We start from the raw sequence: 17838 nt of genomic DNA, 5'->3' as shown, positions 1-17838 counted from the left end.
TCATGCTATGATTGACTAAGAAATATTGTTAATGGATATCTACTGTGCAGACAATATATTATGGATATTTTCCATGTGGATCTTTGGTAGAAAGCTGCATTATATATTAAGTAAGGTATATGCACATTGCTCCATGCCATGAAAACTTTCAGGGGATATATTCTCAAACTTGGCCATTTTGGAGGTTATGTGATCAGCACCACACTCCAGCCCCCTACACCATTGTATTTCAACCTATGGGGCACGAGCCACTATGGGGCACGAGCCACTTCTGTGTCCTAAGGGGCCGTTTGGAGGTTGCGAAGTCGGGCTCAAAAATGTATTTACTGTGTCTTACAAACCTTCTAAATTTAAATTGCTAAAATATATTATTTTAACAATTTAAATTCAACTTGTGATGTACGTAGTCTAAACACTGCATTTCTGTTATTCACCCTCTACCATTGATTTTTACCAGCATCGTGGTAAAACGTAACTGGTGTTTAGTTAGGTGTTAGACTAGAGTAAATTAGTCTTTTAAATTATATATTTACTTTCCTAGAATGAAGTATGTGTAATGTGTTTAAGCAAGCATAAAAGAGGGCTTCTTAAAGTACTCTATGTTAGCATAAATATGATTATATAAAGTAAAGAAAAAGTGTTTCCCTGTGCTTAGCACCATGCCATGAAGGTGTATAGGGGGTGTGGGGGTAACGCCCCACACTTTCTTGATCCGGTCGTATATGATTTGATAGCCCTGCAAGTAATTCTGCCGGCACCCATGCTTATGGATCCCATGAAGTGTAATATCCTTCAAGGTAGATCCCAGACTGAAAAAGGTTGAGAACCACTGCCCTATACCCCTCTGGGTTGTCCCCAGGTACCCATTTATTTAAGGCTGGGTGAGCCCTGGAGCCACTTTATACAGGGACAAGGCTGGAAAAATTCCAACCTTAGGTCACCCAGAGTAAATATAATTAGGTACATGCATATGTGTATGACAGAATCGTGAAATGTGAGCCATAATGTTCATTTTAGGTGATTCAAAGATTGAGAAGTGTCTTTTCCTATCACATTTTGTCACGAAATAAACTCTTAAATGAAAAATGTGTAGTTTCTTTGGCTGTACAACCCTTTCCTGGGGTTTTCAATATTCTATGAGATATAGAAAATTGTTGAACATAGATTATTTCAGTGACAAAATGTAGGAAAAAATAGACTTTTTTAAAAAAGAAATAACATACTGTTCATGGTATGCTGCAACTTTTACATAGATAATAAAATATGAATGTAAAGATATGATATTTCTATAACAAATATAAGATTTTATGCACTATAAGAACACTGAAATGTCATTTCATCCAATTTGAACCTGAAATTCAGTTCTTTTGTGCTGACATTTAATTTTTTTTAGTTACAAATATGTGTATGTTATTAGAAACAAGAATAACAAAAAGTATTAAATTAATTCTCAGGTGAATGATCATATTCTTTGCATGCAAATATATTAGTATATGAACTGTATTTATTCTTATCATTATCTAGATGCCAGCAGGAGCTGTTTCAATTTTTGGCAAAGTGGACCTGTTCAAAGGCATTTCTCCTTTTGTGCGCCGTGTTTCTGAAAGTGATGAGTCAAGAGGCGATGATAGTGCTGACTGGGAGGATGCTGCTTCATCTCCACAGAACACAGGCATTAGCACATCAGTTAAGGAATCGACACCGACGAGTGCCGTTGAAACTCCTGTGAAGAAGAGGGAGGTTTCTCCAAACCAACATGCTCTTCCAAGGTGAGGATTTTGTTTTCTTGAGTCATTCATTCTACAAGGAGGTTACAAAGTGGGCGTACTCCCGCCATCCCCCTTGTTTCCGATACTACAGTGGTGGTTGTTGTTATAGCAATGTGATCATGTACCTGATAGTTCACTTGTCCAGGACATGGGTATGGAGACCATCATGATCGTAGCACAGCTGAATTCTGCCATGTCCTGGCAGATGTTTTGCGGAGATATTGCAGCGTCACATCCTGGAAGGCAGTCATCTTCGACAGCTTCTTGCAACGCATTCAGTGTGTCATAGCAGTGCTGTTATATACTCTTATACCAAAACAAGTTATACCACATGCCAAACAATTGCAAATCATCAACAATTAAACATACTTTCCGACGAAAAAACCAGGGGTACACCCACTTTGTGGCCTCCCTGTATATATATACAGAGAAACAATCTTGATAGTGATGGAGATAACACTCACATTGTAATCAACCGGTTCGGGATTCAAATCAATCAAGACAGAGTGCACAGTGGTTTGACTGATCTTAAACTATTAAACCAGTCCCGATTAGCTTATCCATGCATAAAGTGGACTAAAACAAATTTGTCTATCATAACTTTTCAGTTAGTTCAATATCTCTGTCATAAATTATTGCTAATAGGGATGTCCATTTAAACTGAAAAAGATATATTGAAGAGAATTAATGTATGTTTTTGTGGAAACTGTCAGTAACTAAGGAATAAATTCTTGAGATTAATTTTGTTGACATGTCCACTTTTTTTCCACTGACAGTTACTGTTCTTTCATATTCTTTTCAGCGCTGCTGCATCAAAGTCCAAGAAAATATGCCTGTTCGACAGTGAAGGTGAAGAAGATTCACTTTTTGAACCTGTTGCTTCAAACAAGAACAAACCAATGGTTAAAAACTTTGAGCCACAAGTCAAACCTCAGCTTAAGATTGAACGGGAGGAAGACATATTTGAGAAATCACCAGATAAGCAGCTCTTCGGTACCATGAAACCAAAGGACTCTTCGAGTTCTCAGGTGGATATTTTCAGCAACACGCCCAACGTCGCCGAGAACGAACGTAACTCGAAACCACCTCATAAATCTCAAGTTCTGTCGTTGTTCGACGATTCAGATTCGGGCGATGAGCTGTTTTCGTCTGCGAGCTCAACAAGTTCTAAGTCATCAAAATCTAAGTCTCAAGCTAGCATTGACATTCTGTCCAAAAGGGAACCTGAAAAAACACAGAAGACCTTCAAGAGTAGGGGTCTTTTCGACGATGATGATGTTCTATTTGGTGGCCCTCAGCAAGATGTTCCGGATATCGATATTTTTGGTGCAAAAAATGAAGACAGCAGCAACACTTCTGGGAAAGGTTCTAAAGAAGCTACAAAACCCGCAGAACAAAATTCAAAACATAAAACCACTTCAACAAGTTCTGTAGATATATTTGCAGATTCTGAAAACAATTTGTTTCCTCAGAAATCTGCAAGTGTAGTCAATATTGTGAGAAAGACTGAAATTAGTAGTGTGCCTAAAGTTTCTCGGTCTTCACACTCGTTATTCGGGAATGTCAATGATGGCGAGTCTCTCTTTTCTGACACAGGAAAGAACGATATGTCGTCTTCATCTTCGATTAATAAGAAAGATTCTTTGTTCGATACTAGTGCAACAGTGGAAATTTTTTCTAATACACCAGAAAAGAAAGCAAGAACTATGAAAAATGATGAAAATAATTCTTCACGAAGCATTGCAGAACCTAGTAAACCCCCCAAAATTTCACAAAAACCAGAACCACCCAGAACATTAAACATCAGAAAAACGACAGATCTATTTGGTAGTGTCAAAAATGAAGATGATGATTTGTTTGCAATCAGTAAGAAGGTGCAAACAGATGTTCAGGTTCAGAATGATGAAGAATCAGTGAACAGCATCACTACGTCAGTCAAATCTGGAAAAAACGAGCCAAAACCATTATCCTCTGTTGAAAATCACACACCACATTTGCCTGTAAAGACTGACACAATAAGTGTAGTGGAAAATATGGTTACAAGAATTGAAGATTCCAAGACTGATGTTCTAAACGATAAAGGTAAGGATATTTTTGTAAACAGTTATGTAGAATTAGTTACAGAAAATGATTAATATTAATTATCATAGGTTTGTTGGTGCGCACACACTTTATATGTACTTGTGCATAGCCTGAGGATGACTGAATACATGATAAAATGCAAAAGTGAAAACAAAATATGTCTTATTCTGGATTTGAAACCCTTGATTCACAGTTTGAAATAATTTTTGTACCTAGAACTTTTTTTTTATTATTCATTTCTGTATACATATTGCTGGTCAAATACTATGTTGTCATATGTCCATCTGCATTGACTTTGCAGGAGAACTGATGAAAGTTCGATATATGTGGATTTTGAGTATACTATGTACGTATGCAAACATTTTATTAATGTTGATAATTCACAACGTGGAGATACAAGAAAACAGCATTATGTTGGCAATATGTTATTGCAAGTTGTCAACTCATCAACCATCCTTTTTTTGGGAAAGGGGAAATTACAGTGTTAGTAATTTTAGCTTAACATTTGAATATTAAGATAATATTTGTAAAAGTAGTTAAGTACGTACATTATTTCTGAGAAGTCATTTTTTTTGTACAAGAGTGTAAATATTACACTTCCTTAGTTGTATCACTCCTCAACGTCAGCGGTTCTTGAACTTTCCTAGACTACGGGCCCCCTTCAGAAATCACTCGTCCTCACAGACCTCCAAGAATTAACTTAAAGTTTAAAGCCCGGAATTTGCATCATTAAAGAGTAAATGCTCGTCGTCTTAGTATTTTTCCAAACCTTTGTGGAACACTGAGAGGGTCCCATGGACCTCCAGGGGTCCGCGGACCACAGTTGAAGAACCGCTGAAGGATATACAATATTTTTAGTTTCTGAAGTGATTCTATATTAGTGCTCTTTTGTTAAATTTGTACTAATTTAACACATGCAAGCACATATCTTTTATTGTCTACATTTTAAAAAATGGAAGATACACCGTATTTGTCAGTGTATAGATGCCGTATTTGTCGGCGTATAAGGGTATAAGGTGCACCCCCTTTTTTGTACACATTTTTTTTGAAATAGCTGAATTTATAATTAATTTACAATATTTCAAGTATAAAGTAATATGTAGGTCTACTATCAACAAATAACTTACCTAATCTAACTAGGGAAGAATACATTGTACACATACGTCAAACCCCGCAAACAAGCAGAAAGAAATCATCTAACTCAGAACAGAGTTGAAGGTAATCAGAAACTGAGTATCGGCGTACTATTTTTAATGGAAAAATTTGCATCTTATATGCTGGCAAATATGTTAACTTGTTTCAAACTGGTTCAGATACTTCTTAATTGCATTTATATAAACAGTATTTGGTGCTTGGTAATTAGCATATTGATGTAAGCAGCAAGACTATTACAGTAGAACCCCAATTTTATGTTCCTAGATTTTACATTCAATTTGATGGCCCCAAAAGGAAAATGTTATAAAATTTCCCCCGATTTTACAGTTTTCGTACTTTTTAAGTTCTCTTCAGCTTGGTTCCCTAAAAAACATGAAATCGAGATTTCACTGTATTAGCAGTTTACAAGGAATAGGAAATGTGAAAAAAATCCTTGGAAGTTTATCAAATTTTACTCCCATTATTATATTTTCGTCATAGTTTTTCAGCATGAAATGGTCCATTTTTATACAGGATGGTGCATATTGTATCTACCATCTACAGGAGGCAATAAAAATACTGGAGAATGGTTAATGAATTATACTTGGCCATGAGATGAAAGGGTGGGTACACATATGCATTTTAGATGGATGAAATCACAAATCCTTCAACATTCTTTCTAGTGATCAGGGTGGCAAAGTTTTCATACAACACCATGCTGAATAATAGGGACTATTTTACTGCTGTGCAGACTTATGCCATCGTCTCTGGCATCTAAATCCTTTTACTGTATTGAGACTTCTGGTTTTACACAATGCCATTGCCTGACCCACCTCTTTATTCTGTTCGATTGAACATGTCCACTGCTGCATGGAACCTGTTTGGATGAATGCATCCACTGCCATGGTTCCTGTCTGAACCAGCCAATGTTCCATGACAGACTGTGGCCCTTGCAGCTGCTTAAGTAGAGGAGACCCTAGGCATGCATCCCTGCATTCAAACAGGGTTCAAGGCTGAAATTGGTAGATACAATATGCACCACCCTGTATGACATTAGAGATTGCATATTGTAAAAATATAATTTTCTTTTTGTTTGCAATAGAGTCGCCTGTTTCTTCCCCTACTCGTCGGAGCCCACTGAAAAGCCCTCTGCAGCTTGGAAAGGATTTGAACATTAATCCTTTGGCTCTGCTGCCAGGTGCTAAGCCACCTCTTCTTGGAGAAAGAGAAGCTGCAGTGAGTTTTGATGAACCGGTTTCGGTTAACACACTCCACAGTGCTGGCAAGGTAAGATATTAGAACTTTACAAGCTTCTGTTGGTATATTGGTATTCGGGTTAAACAGCAAATGCTGATACAGGGTATCTACCAAAATAACAAATCCATAATTCTGGACTTTTTTTCTTGACATTTTCCCCCCTTTTTCGTAACATTTATTTAAATGCCCCCTACTTAGGTATAGTTGTGAAATTAAGAAAATATACAGTATGTAACATTGTTATTTGTACACTAGAATTTCCGAGGAAAAAATGTCATATCTACTAGTAAATATAGTCATTTTCATATGAATCTGGAAATTAATGTTAATGAAGGTTTCACCAACAAATGTCAATAAAAATGTATGTTCAAAGTGTATAAACAGAGCATATAATTTGTATGAAAAGAGAAAAACATTCTGTTTCATGCAACATGGTTATTTGTACAGGCAAGAGTTTCAATCTTCCTCGCATACAGCACCACCGCTATTCGGGCAATTTCGTGCAGTTTGCAACTTCGTAACAAGTTTGAACATGCAGGCATGCTCCCCGTCAAGCGGAATGCTGGCATAGGTATTGTTGTAGGCCTATCGTCTATCTATCAGCATGTTCGAAATGTGCAAGGTGAAGCAACTTAGTTCCGATCTGAAGGATGTTATTATAAATTTGGCCCTTAGAGGTTATTCGTTAAGAAAAATTGGACAAACAGTCAATAAATCACACTCCACAGTTCAATACATAGTAAACAAATTTAGAGAGGAAGGTTCAACACAGAATGTGACGAGAAAACCAAAAGAGGGACGGTTGAATAAAGTTGATGAATGTTTTATTTTAAAAAGAGAGCGAGGAAACCCCCGACTAAGTGTTCCTTAGTTACAACCGTTAGAAAATGTTGCTGGCAAGATGATGTTCAATCAAACTGTCCGACGTGCCTTGTGGATATATGGATATCATGGCAGAATACCACGAAAGAGGCCGTATGTAAATAAGGTGAATCGCAGGAATAGACTTTAATTTGCGAAAGAGCACATCCACAAGGACCAGGAATTTTGGGATAGTGTCATATGGTCAGACGAGTTCAAGATTAATATATACGGGTCAGGTGGAATAAATAGGGTCTGGAGAAAATCAAATAAAGACAATGATCACATTAACACAGTTCCAACAGTTAAACACGGTGGTGGGTCATTAATGATTTGGGGCTGTATGTCGTTCAAAGGTGTTGGTACCATCCAGTTTATTGATGGTATCATGGATGCATATGTCTATTTGGACATATTGAAGAACAATGTAAGGCAGAGTGCCCAAAAAATGGACATGCTGCCTATCTACAGATTCCAACAAGACAATGACAGTAAGCATAAGGTGGGAGTTAACATGAATTGGCTAATATGGAATGTGCCCAAACTACTACAAACATCAGCCTTAAATCCGATTGAGCTATTATGGGCAATTTTGAAGAGGAGAGTTCATAAAGCAGGCGTCAAGTCCAAACAAGAGTTGAAAACTGTTGTGCAAGCCGAGTGGAATAAAATAAGCTCTGAAACATGTCGGAAACTGGTTTATTCTATGAAGAACAGGTGTCAAGCAGTAATTAAAGCCAAAGGATACGCATCAAGGTATTAGAACTGTCAGTCAATTTGCTCTGAATATACTTTTTATTTTATATTATTAAGTGTACGAATAGAAAAGTTGTACAAAAAGTGGCATGTTTCTCTTTCAGTTTCATTTAATTTATTATTGTCATTGGTTATACAGAATTTGGGTAAGATTTTATGTTCTTAATGATATTAGTTATTGAATTGTAAAGAAACAATTTCAAAAGATTGTATTTCCTTTCAGATATTAAAGCATTTTCTTTGAAAATCCATGTGTACGAATAAGAATGTTACATACTGTATGTTTTTATTCAATGAAAAATCACTACCACAGAGCCAGGTAAGATGAAAACTGAAGCTGGTCTTTAACAAGAGATTTAGACTTGCTTTAATCATTAATACATGAATTAATGCTTCAGACTTCATCCTGAATGTGGAATGGCCACATTATTTAAAATTTTTACAAAACTTTACGCATACAAGAATGTAATTCTTAAGAAACAAACAAATCCTAACCACAACTCAGTACAATTTTAATTTCCAAATATTCAATTTTATCAAATCCAAGTACAGGTATATAACAATGTAAGTTCACTATACTGTAAAAAATTGCAAAAATTCTTGACCAAATGCATAATTTCTTGCCTTTCCTCACCTGCCTGTTGATTTCTATACTTTCCTGATATTCCTGACTGGTAGACACCCTGTGATAATTTTACTGATCCATTATATTTCTATGAATAACCTACAGTTTAGTATAAAATTCTACCATTTTGTTGTTTTTTAAGTTTTTAGGGTACTAATTAGCAAAACTGAATCGAGTGTTCGTAAGCAACAGTTATGTCCATCTGTCCATGTTAGCTATTGATATCTCAAAACTACATGACTGATAAAAATAAAATTTGGTGGGCTGATAGATCAATCAAATAATAGCCCAATGCAATAAAAACCAACTCCATCTGGCTATGAGAGAGAACAATTTTGACCGAATGTGACCTGTTGATATCTTTGAAACTAGCATATCTGAAGAAATAAAATTATCTACAAATGGAATTCTAGTAAAGGCTGGTTTAACACGATATAAATTATTTAACTTTAGCGGACAGAAGTATCTCCCGCATGTTAGGCCCTCTTGACAAAAACTTTGCAGATGCGTGGTTTTCAAACTTCAATGTAGCTCTAGAACTAATTGTCATAGAGAGATGATTTTTTTATGGAATGACAGGGATTTTAGCACAGGTGAAATTTATACATTGTACCTCCCAATAAAAGTTAAAGGAAGAAGTAGAAGAAAATTTAAATTTTACACAAAAGTTTGTATTCGGCATGCCCCTGTGGCCACCACAGTAAACCAAACTGAGCCAAAAAATGTAGTATGTAGCAGGGGTACATTCCTACAAAACCACATGCAAAGTCAAGTTGAAAATAGGATGATACTTCTTGAGGAATAAAATAATAGTAATGTATAAGCAAAGCAGTGTTATCCAAATTTGCAGGGAAGCACTACACGTAAGGCCCGTCCCCCAAGTTTGAAAAAGAAAACCGAAAACATGGAAACTTTTATAAAGCTTGTGTAATTTTGAAATTGGATGTTTCCCTGCTGGACCCCAAATTGTTGCATATTGTCAATAAGTTCTTTTGTTTTCATTTTTACATGTAAAAGTAATGTATATAATGAAAAATTGGTGGTTGCAGAGTAATACTTCATGTATAAGTTATACATAATATTATATTCCATTATGTTGGAAGGGGAAAAAAATCAGCATTTTCAAATTGCATTTGTTAGTAATAATAACAATAAATATATTGTTCTTGTCATTTCAATATGCCATGCCTTCATATGTGTACAAGTAAATGAAAAAGACAGAACTGAAATATCGTGTGTAGTTTTGAAGAAATGACACGTTAATTGCTGCCACGTGAAGAGTATACATGCTACCACTCAGTCATCTCGCAATACGTGTGCTGGTAAATATGCTTTACTGCTCATATGTCCATATGTCTATATGGATCAAACAATTGAAAGTCAGCATACCCCATATTTGATTGCTTTGAAAAGTATTTGAACTGTAAGCCTGAAATCTAGTGGGTTAAATGGTGGGGTTGCGCATCCCTAATGTGAGGAACCATGTAACACCATATGGTTTATACTACAAAGATCGACATTCAGCTAACACAGGAAGAACACACAACTAAAAGCAGGTTAAGTCATATCTTGTGTGTTTAAGGAAGTAATGAAGGTGTTGTGTTATATTAGAGATGACACAGATTAATTGGTACTCTATCGGTATCGGCCGATATAGACATATTGGTGTATCGATAAAATTACTGATTATTTTACCAATCCGATGTATCTAAAAATATCTTACTATTTAGCATTCTTCCATTTTGTTATAATTATAATGGCTAATCTCTATGCTCTACTTTTTAAAAAAGTTAATGTCTAAATATGCAACTTCTTGCACTACAGTCACCTGGAAACAAACATTTATTTATTTAGGAAGTCAATTATTCATGCCGATCTTCAAGAACCATTTGGAATTATATATCGGATCGGTAGAATATCGTTTATCAGCATGGGAAATTTTATATCGGCACTTTATCGGTATCAGCCAGAATTTCATATCGGCCCATCCCCATGTTATATGTTTAAACTTGAAAGGTGCAATTAATAATTTTCTGCCTCTTTCCTTGGAAAAATACAGGAGAGAGCCAAAATCCAAACTCGAAGAAGACCCCCAACAAGAAAAGGTCGTCAGGAAGCTTTACGAACCTCCAGGATTGATTACGGAGAGTCACAAGAAACCGGCGTGGTGATCAAGCAGGATAAAATGGAACCAACCAGCAGGAAGAAAGAAGACAAAGTGCCGAGCGAACTTCCCGTGCAAGATGTGCTCTCCACGGTGACTGAAAATCCTAGCATTCAGTCTGGCGAGCGGTTACCATCTAGTCAGGTTTCTCCGGGACTTACGCTGTTCCCTGGAAGCAACCCACTGTCTCCTTCGACGGACGAAGAAGATGTTTTTGACGTTCCTAACGTGCATGAAACTGGAGACGAGACAGGTTGCAGCGACCTGTTTCCTGGTGCACCGGTCCTTTCACCCACGACAAACATTTTTGATGATAATAGTAAAAACTCATCCACTTTATTTTCTGACCTTGAATCTGAGGACAATTTGTTCTCGGGTTCCGAAAAGAAACTTGATCTTCCTCCAGTATTGGAGCAGAATCAAGATATGTTTATTCCAAGAACTAAGAAAGATGAAAACCGAAATAATCCAGGGAAAGATGACATATTCACACCCCCACATGGCTCAAATGATTTGTTTGGTGACATGGAACCTGCGAATAATTTATTTTCAAGTCAAGTGCAGTCTAGTGTAGTGAACAGGCAGTCTAGTAGCATGAAAAGTTCTTTCAGTGGAAGTATATTTGATGACAGTCCTGAATCGGAGGATCTGTTTTCATCAGGGAAAAAGAGTGCAGTGCAAACTACCCAGAGAGCCACAGGGAGAAGAACAGGTGGTTTTGAAAGCAAAAAGGACCTGTTCAGCGATGAAAGTGGTGACGATTCTTTGTTTGGTGATCAGTCATCAGTGAAACCAGCGCAGCCTGTTCTTGGAAAGACAACAGCAAAGTCTGTGTTGTTGGATGATGACACTGATGGTAAGTTTTTATTTTCATAGTTTGGGAAATATTGTGAACTGTACCTGTTGGAGATATTGTACCTGAAATTGTTTGCTTGATGTGGTTTATTTTACGTCACTTTTCTGCCACTTTGGGTAATCGTGAAGATGAGGAGGATTGGTGGTAAGATAAGATGGATGAAGGGACAATCACAAAATGACAACACGAGCCCCACATAAAATTATACTGGCTGGGAGTCCAGATGTCAGAGCCTCGCTGGTCTGCCAAATGTAGCAGTCCAAGATGCATTAATAGATAAAGCAAGTCTAATTCTCTTGTTAAATACAACTTCAGTTTTCATATTAACTGGCCTTTTGGTAGTGGTTTTTCATTAAATAAATCGTTTCTTAATTGCTAATTTCCATCTTTACCTAAGTAGGGGTCGTGTAAATAAAGCTTAAGAAAAATGAGTCAAGAATTTTGAATTTTGGTAGACACCCTGTTAATACATTTTTCCTTAGCTTCAGTAGTTCAAGCCACCCAACATCCAACTGTGTCAAATTATTCAAGTACTGTCACTAGTACACGAACCAACTCTTGTCTCCAAGCATGTTAACTTTCAATCTGGTCACTTAAGTTCTTTGGTTGGAGTTCCAGAACATTGGCGTTCTTCATGAGTATCCCTTCAATTTAATCTAATTATCCTCATTATTGTGATTAGCCAAAAGTGGCAGAAATAATTAATGACAGTACTAAATAACGAAAATAGAAATACAAGTACGTGACTTGCATTGTTTATGAAAAGTTCAAGCTTACATAATAGTTTTAAGGTCATTTTTTTGGATACTTTTTTGGTCTTCATCTTGCAAGCTGTATTCATAAGTTGTCACGGTCGGAAATGTATTTTACATGTGGGAAAATTTCCTTGCGTAGAGCAGGAAGGACATTGTGGGAGTAACAAAGTAACCTACCAACCAAAACATACTCAAAACTCACTTTGCAAATATAACTGGCGTAACAGGTCATGTAGGTATGTAGAAGTTATTTTAAATATTTGAAGCACCAACCTTCACTCACCTAACCTACTCACAGAAGCATATAGGAGAGTAAGATTACGGTCAGAACTAATTCTTCAAATGAAAAATAAAAATGGGACATCAGTGAAAATGCAAGTTTACTTTAATTATAGAAATTGTAAATGAATAAAGAGTGAACACATCCAGTTGGGGCCCACATATGTCCTAAGTGACTCGTCAGAAAAAGTGAAAATGGAAATACTGTATATGGGATGGAAAAGTCGTTCTACATAAAATAATGTTTTTTGTCTGCCTCAAGTCTCTCAACTTGTGATCGTAACTTAGAAGATTTGGGTTTGACTCCTGGTCACAGCATTGACAATGTGTTTGCTATTGTCTCTATTTAATCTAACCATTGCAATGAACCAAAATATTATTGCTTAATTTATTTATCACCAAATCAATATACTAATGATGTAAATATATGTACATACATTTTATTTCTTATCTTATTTCTAGACTTATTTGGATCATCATCAGAAGCAAAGAAACCCCATTCTAAACCTCGACAAGTTAAACCTACGCCTGCAGTTCGTACCACAAGGAATGCATCTGAAGATTTGTTTGAAGACCCATTGAATGTGATCAGAAAATAGCGTATGATGTGAAGCTGATGATAGAAGACATAAACTCATATGATGGCTGTGATCAGAACTTTGATAACGGAAATGAGTTTTTCCTTTGCCATAATCACATCAACTGTTAAAAGTAGCTAGCTTTGTACAATTAACCATTTTATGTTATTCTAATTTGCACACGTGAGAACATTTTACACATACAAATGTGTGCCGTCTCTCAGATTTTGAACATGAGAGAGAGAGATTCTATTTTGTTATTACATATTTATATTTAAACTGATTGTTAAAGACACTGTTTTGTGCTTTGCGTGTGGCTGTCTTGGCTTGTTAAATGTGCTGATTTTTATGTTTTACTGACACACAAAAATAGCATTTATATAATTTTTATTGTAGTTATATCTAGATATTAATAGTGGAAGCACTTGTGTTTATATTTAAAGGAAAACTGAATATTGAAGATGAATATAAATGATTTATATAACTAAAAGAAAAAAATACAATTTTTGTATGCCAAAAAATAGTAATGCTTAGAATGAACTTTTAAAAAAAAGCATGTGTAAAATAATTGTATATTATGTAGGAAGTGAGCATAATTTGTACATAATGTATATATAGATATATATACATACATGTTAGTAAGTCTTCCACCTAGAAAGAGACCTGTGAATGTGATGTACAGTCCAGATTAATATAATGTTGTGTTTGAGAAAGCAGGATACATTCCAGTAAGTGGATATTGCTACTGTTGTGTGGCTGGTAGTCATGTTGAATAAATTGTTGTTCCTTTTGCATGTACTAGCTCTTTTGTTGAATTTAAAGATGAAAGGAAAAATGTTGCCTTTGTATGTGTGGGTTATCATTTTTTGTATCTCTGAAATCCTAAAGAAGTGACATGGGTACTGAAATCAATCAATGTATTCATAAACACCCTATGACATTTAAGACTTCTCAAAAAGTGGCGTTATATCACAGTGTCTGCCTACTGACTGACTCCATGAATTGTCTTCATAGACATGAAAAATCATAATTTAATTCAAAATGTGGCTCTATCCATTTTTCACCTGCTCTCCACTAACTTTGGGTGGTCATTTTATTTGTAGGATAGAAATGGAGAGATGCTATTGGGCAATTCTCTGAAAAGTGAAACCATGATATCAAATAACAAAGTTGCAATATTAATTTTTTCTTCATGGTATTTAGGTAGAGTACAATCTAAACCATCATGAAAACAAAAAAATAAATATTTAGAAAATATTACAGAAAAAAACATCTGTAAAGTTGAATGTCAGTTTACAAGTGGAAAATGCTGAAACTTTACCCCAGGTACGGATACATTTTTATATATATATATAATTAGCATATTTGAATTATTTTTATTTATCAAAAATAAGGTTACTTACTTACATATTAAATATGTAAATAATGGAATTACTGTTTTTATAAACTGCAAAATTGGCATTTTTAAAGTACCTCGCCTCCTTGTCTCGTACATCAAGCAAAATATTAACTTTTTCTTGAGCAAGATTTTCTTGTAGAAAATCATTTCCAAACTAAAATATACTTTCAATATACAGCCTAAAGTACTGAAGATGCAATTACTGCAATTTCATAGAAGCCACCAGTGCAAATAGTTTTTGTGTCCCGTGCATCACACATAACATCGTGAAACTGTTTTTTTCCCCCTTCAATTTACTTTGTTGGGTACAATATCTTATCAGTCTTCAAAGGCCACACACCAGGATAGTCTTTCTTTGTCATTTCTTACTATGACCCAGTCACCCATGCTATAGTCTGAACTTGCATTCACAATGGAGCATTCTCAAAGGTATATAAACCTCTACCTGGAATAGCTTTTATGTTACATACTGATTTTGATGCTTGCAATTGGCTGAGCATCATCCCAACTTCTTTCTCGTGAAATGGTTTCTGCGTTCATAAAATAATTTTAGTTTTGGGCATGAGATTTCTAATTACTTCTGAAAAATCTGAAGCAGTCTGTACAATTGGTTCAGATTTACTTTCACTCATTACATGAGTACAAACAAGTAATTTTGCTTCCCCGCTAATTCCATCCACTACTCCCTTCCCATGTGAAGTTGCAAAATACTTACAGATTAATGTGTTTTTTTTGTATTTACAACAAAGTTTTTGCAAAATCAGGGCAACATATCTTACTTTTGAATTCCGACCATATGACTTCATCAATATTGTGATGGTTTCAGAGTTTGGATCAATTGCTTCAAACAGAGCACCAATAAAGTAAGCAACAGTATTTTTTATCTTAAACCTTGAATCTGAGCATATAAAGTACTAGGTACATTCAAGTTCTAAGGTCTCCAATTTTTTTTTCTTCTTTACTAGAAGCAGTTATAGACGTGAGAGTTGTTTGAGAAGAAGCATCCATTCTTGAAGGTTGATGAGGCCAGATGACAGCACGAAACGGCCCATAGGAAGCTAGTGGCACTATCTAACGACAGACATGTTTTTGATACCGGAAATGACATCACTTACATCGAAAGAACAGCGTGTTGTTATCCATTTTCTTCACCTGCGTGGAGTAACACCCATCGATATTCATCTGAAATTGACTGAGACATGCTGTGGTGGTGTCGTGGACGTGAGCAATGTGCGTTCGTGGGTTCGATAGTTCAAGGAATGTCGAACGTCATATGAAAACAAGCTAAAGGAGCCTCGCCCACGAACCAGATGCCAGTTACTCCATTGCTGAGAAAAGGGATATTTTGGGACAGCGAAGGCGTTATGCTCACGCATTGCTATCCTAAGGGTACCACAATGATGGGTACAAAATATGAAACTGATTTGAGGACCAAGTTGCTTCCAGCATTGCGAAAGAAACGGCCGGAAATGACTGAAGCTGTGTACTTTCATCAGGACAACGCACCTCCTCATTGGGCGGCCATTGTTCAGCCGCTCTTCATGGAAAACAAATTTGAAGTGAATCACACGCTCCCCTGACCTTGCACCTAGTGATTTTTGGCTTTTTCCAAAGCTGAAGTTTTTCTCCGGGGCCGCACATTTTCCTCTCGTGCTGCTATTGAATCGGCAATTTTCCAGTGGGGCAAGCAGACCCCTAAAGAAGTGTATACATCTATAGGGAGACTATGTTGAGAAGTGAATGCAGTTTCATCTCTGTTGTGTAAATTGTTTATGATGAAAAAATAGGAGACCTTAGAACTTGAATGCACCTCGGCATGTCTGATATTCACCCTGGAATGTTGAAGTATCTGTGAACAATGTTACATTTTCTCTGCTCCGGAGTGCAGGATACAGGAATTTAGTCCCACACTTACCTGCAATACCTTTATGCAAAATTATATAACATATAGTAGAATATATTTGTAAGGTTACCTTTCTTATAGGCTTAAAATACCAAAACTTTTGTCCTTGAGATGCTTTCAAGAGAGTTTATGGAGCCGGACATTAACCTGCAGTGGAGTGAAACTGTCCCGTGCATCACACAAGAAGAAGAAAATATTAAAAATTTGTTTTTATAAATATAAAAATGTTGTTCATTGCACATTTGTAGAACAAAGTCCATAGCAAACTGTGTCTAAATACGGTACCCTGGAACTTCTTCAAATCACAGAAATAATAAATTAGAAAGAACTATGTGCTTCTCGCATGTTTTTCTGAGTCCCGTGCATCACACTGGGTTTTTTAATTTAATTTTGCAATGTTAATTTGACAAAGGATTTTATTTCCGGGCATATAATAAGCAAATCTCCCAGTACTAAAACACTGAATATAGATCAATGCAATATGAATTAACCAACACACCAGTCTCATTTAACTACATACGAATGCCTTTGCATCACACAGAGAATTGCTAAATTGGATAATTCTAAATTTCAGGTTGAAGGTTGACCAGTTTTCAAAACTTTGTAATCTGCATTGACTATTTCATGTTTGTTTTTATATATGACAGGTTTGATGATTGCATAATTTTGAATGCCAAGTAGGGGTGGGTTGGGGCTGAGATCATCTCTTTAAACATCCAAGGGGGAGAGCCATCGACTCTTATTCCAATTGTTTGTTTTTTATAATAGGGGTCCAATTTCTCAATTATTTACATACTTGATAAGCCATATAATATTTAGTGTAAAATGTTACAATTATTTTTTTTATTTATATTTGCCTTGGAAACTTGTAATTATTATGTGAGAGAGAATGGGTGTTTTGTTACATGTAACTGGCACAACTTGCAGTCACTAGCTTGGAGTGTGCAAGTTTTGAAAATGGCTGACTTCAGCACCAGACTTCAGCTGTGACAATATTCTGCTGAACTTCCACATAAATTCATAATTGGGAAAAGAGAGACGCTGTAGTATATAAATATATAGAAACTAGTATTCACTTTTATCCGCGAAGCTATTTTTTTTCTTTTTCGATTAATTTCAGTGGCCACTGCCACCATCCTCGTTGGAACTTGCTGTATTGTTGTTTGCCGTGCGTCTTTTGTGTGTAGTTCTCTGGCTGCCGCTAGGTGCGCTGTTGTTAACTGTGCGTCTGGGTTTGTGTCGTCTGCTATTTCCGGGGGATAACTGTTGTAGTAGGGGAATCCAAGTGTGGTGCACTTGCCCCGCTATCAATGTTTAGCTCGTGCGGGAAGTGCATTATGGCGTGTGTTTCCTTGATTTTGGTGTCTACGAGCGTGTGGGCAGTGTGTTTGACTTCAACCTTTTGAATGTTATGGCTATT

General features: G+C 36.2%; 1 protein-coding gene across 2 annotated transcripts in view; it reads left to right on the top strand.

Moving 5' to 3' along the window:
• Positions 1-14178, top strand: part of FAM21 (Family with sequence similarity 21) — a 58992-nt gene extending 44814 nt beyond the window's left edge. The window contains exons 11-15 of one of the 2 annotated variants that reach the window (XM_083120906.1): positions 1525-1769; positions 2572-3851; positions 6088-6272; positions 10544-11504; positions 13001-14178. In XM_083120906.1, coding sequence (XP_082977032.1) covers positions 1525-1769; positions 2572-3851; positions 6088-6272; positions 10544-11504; positions 13001-13137 — 2808 coding nt within the window. In that variant the 3' untranslated portion in view covers positions 13138-14178. The remainder of the gene's footprint in view (positions 1-1524; positions 1770-2571; positions 3852-6087; positions 6273-10543; positions 11505-13000) is intronic. The other variant, XM_083120908.1, reaches the window with a different exon arrangement.
• Positions 14179-17838: the final 3660 nt, after the last annotated feature.

This window comes from Lepisma saccharinum, chromosome 4, assembly GCF_977018435.1.
Source record: "Lepisma saccharinum chromosome 4, izLepSacc3.1, whole genome shotgun sequence".
NCBI classification, from domain to species: domain Eukaryota; kingdom Metazoa; phylum Arthropoda; class Insecta; order Zygentoma; family Lepismatidae; genus Lepisma; species Lepisma saccharinum.
This window is presented reverse-complemented; position numbering and strand designations above follow the sequence as displayed.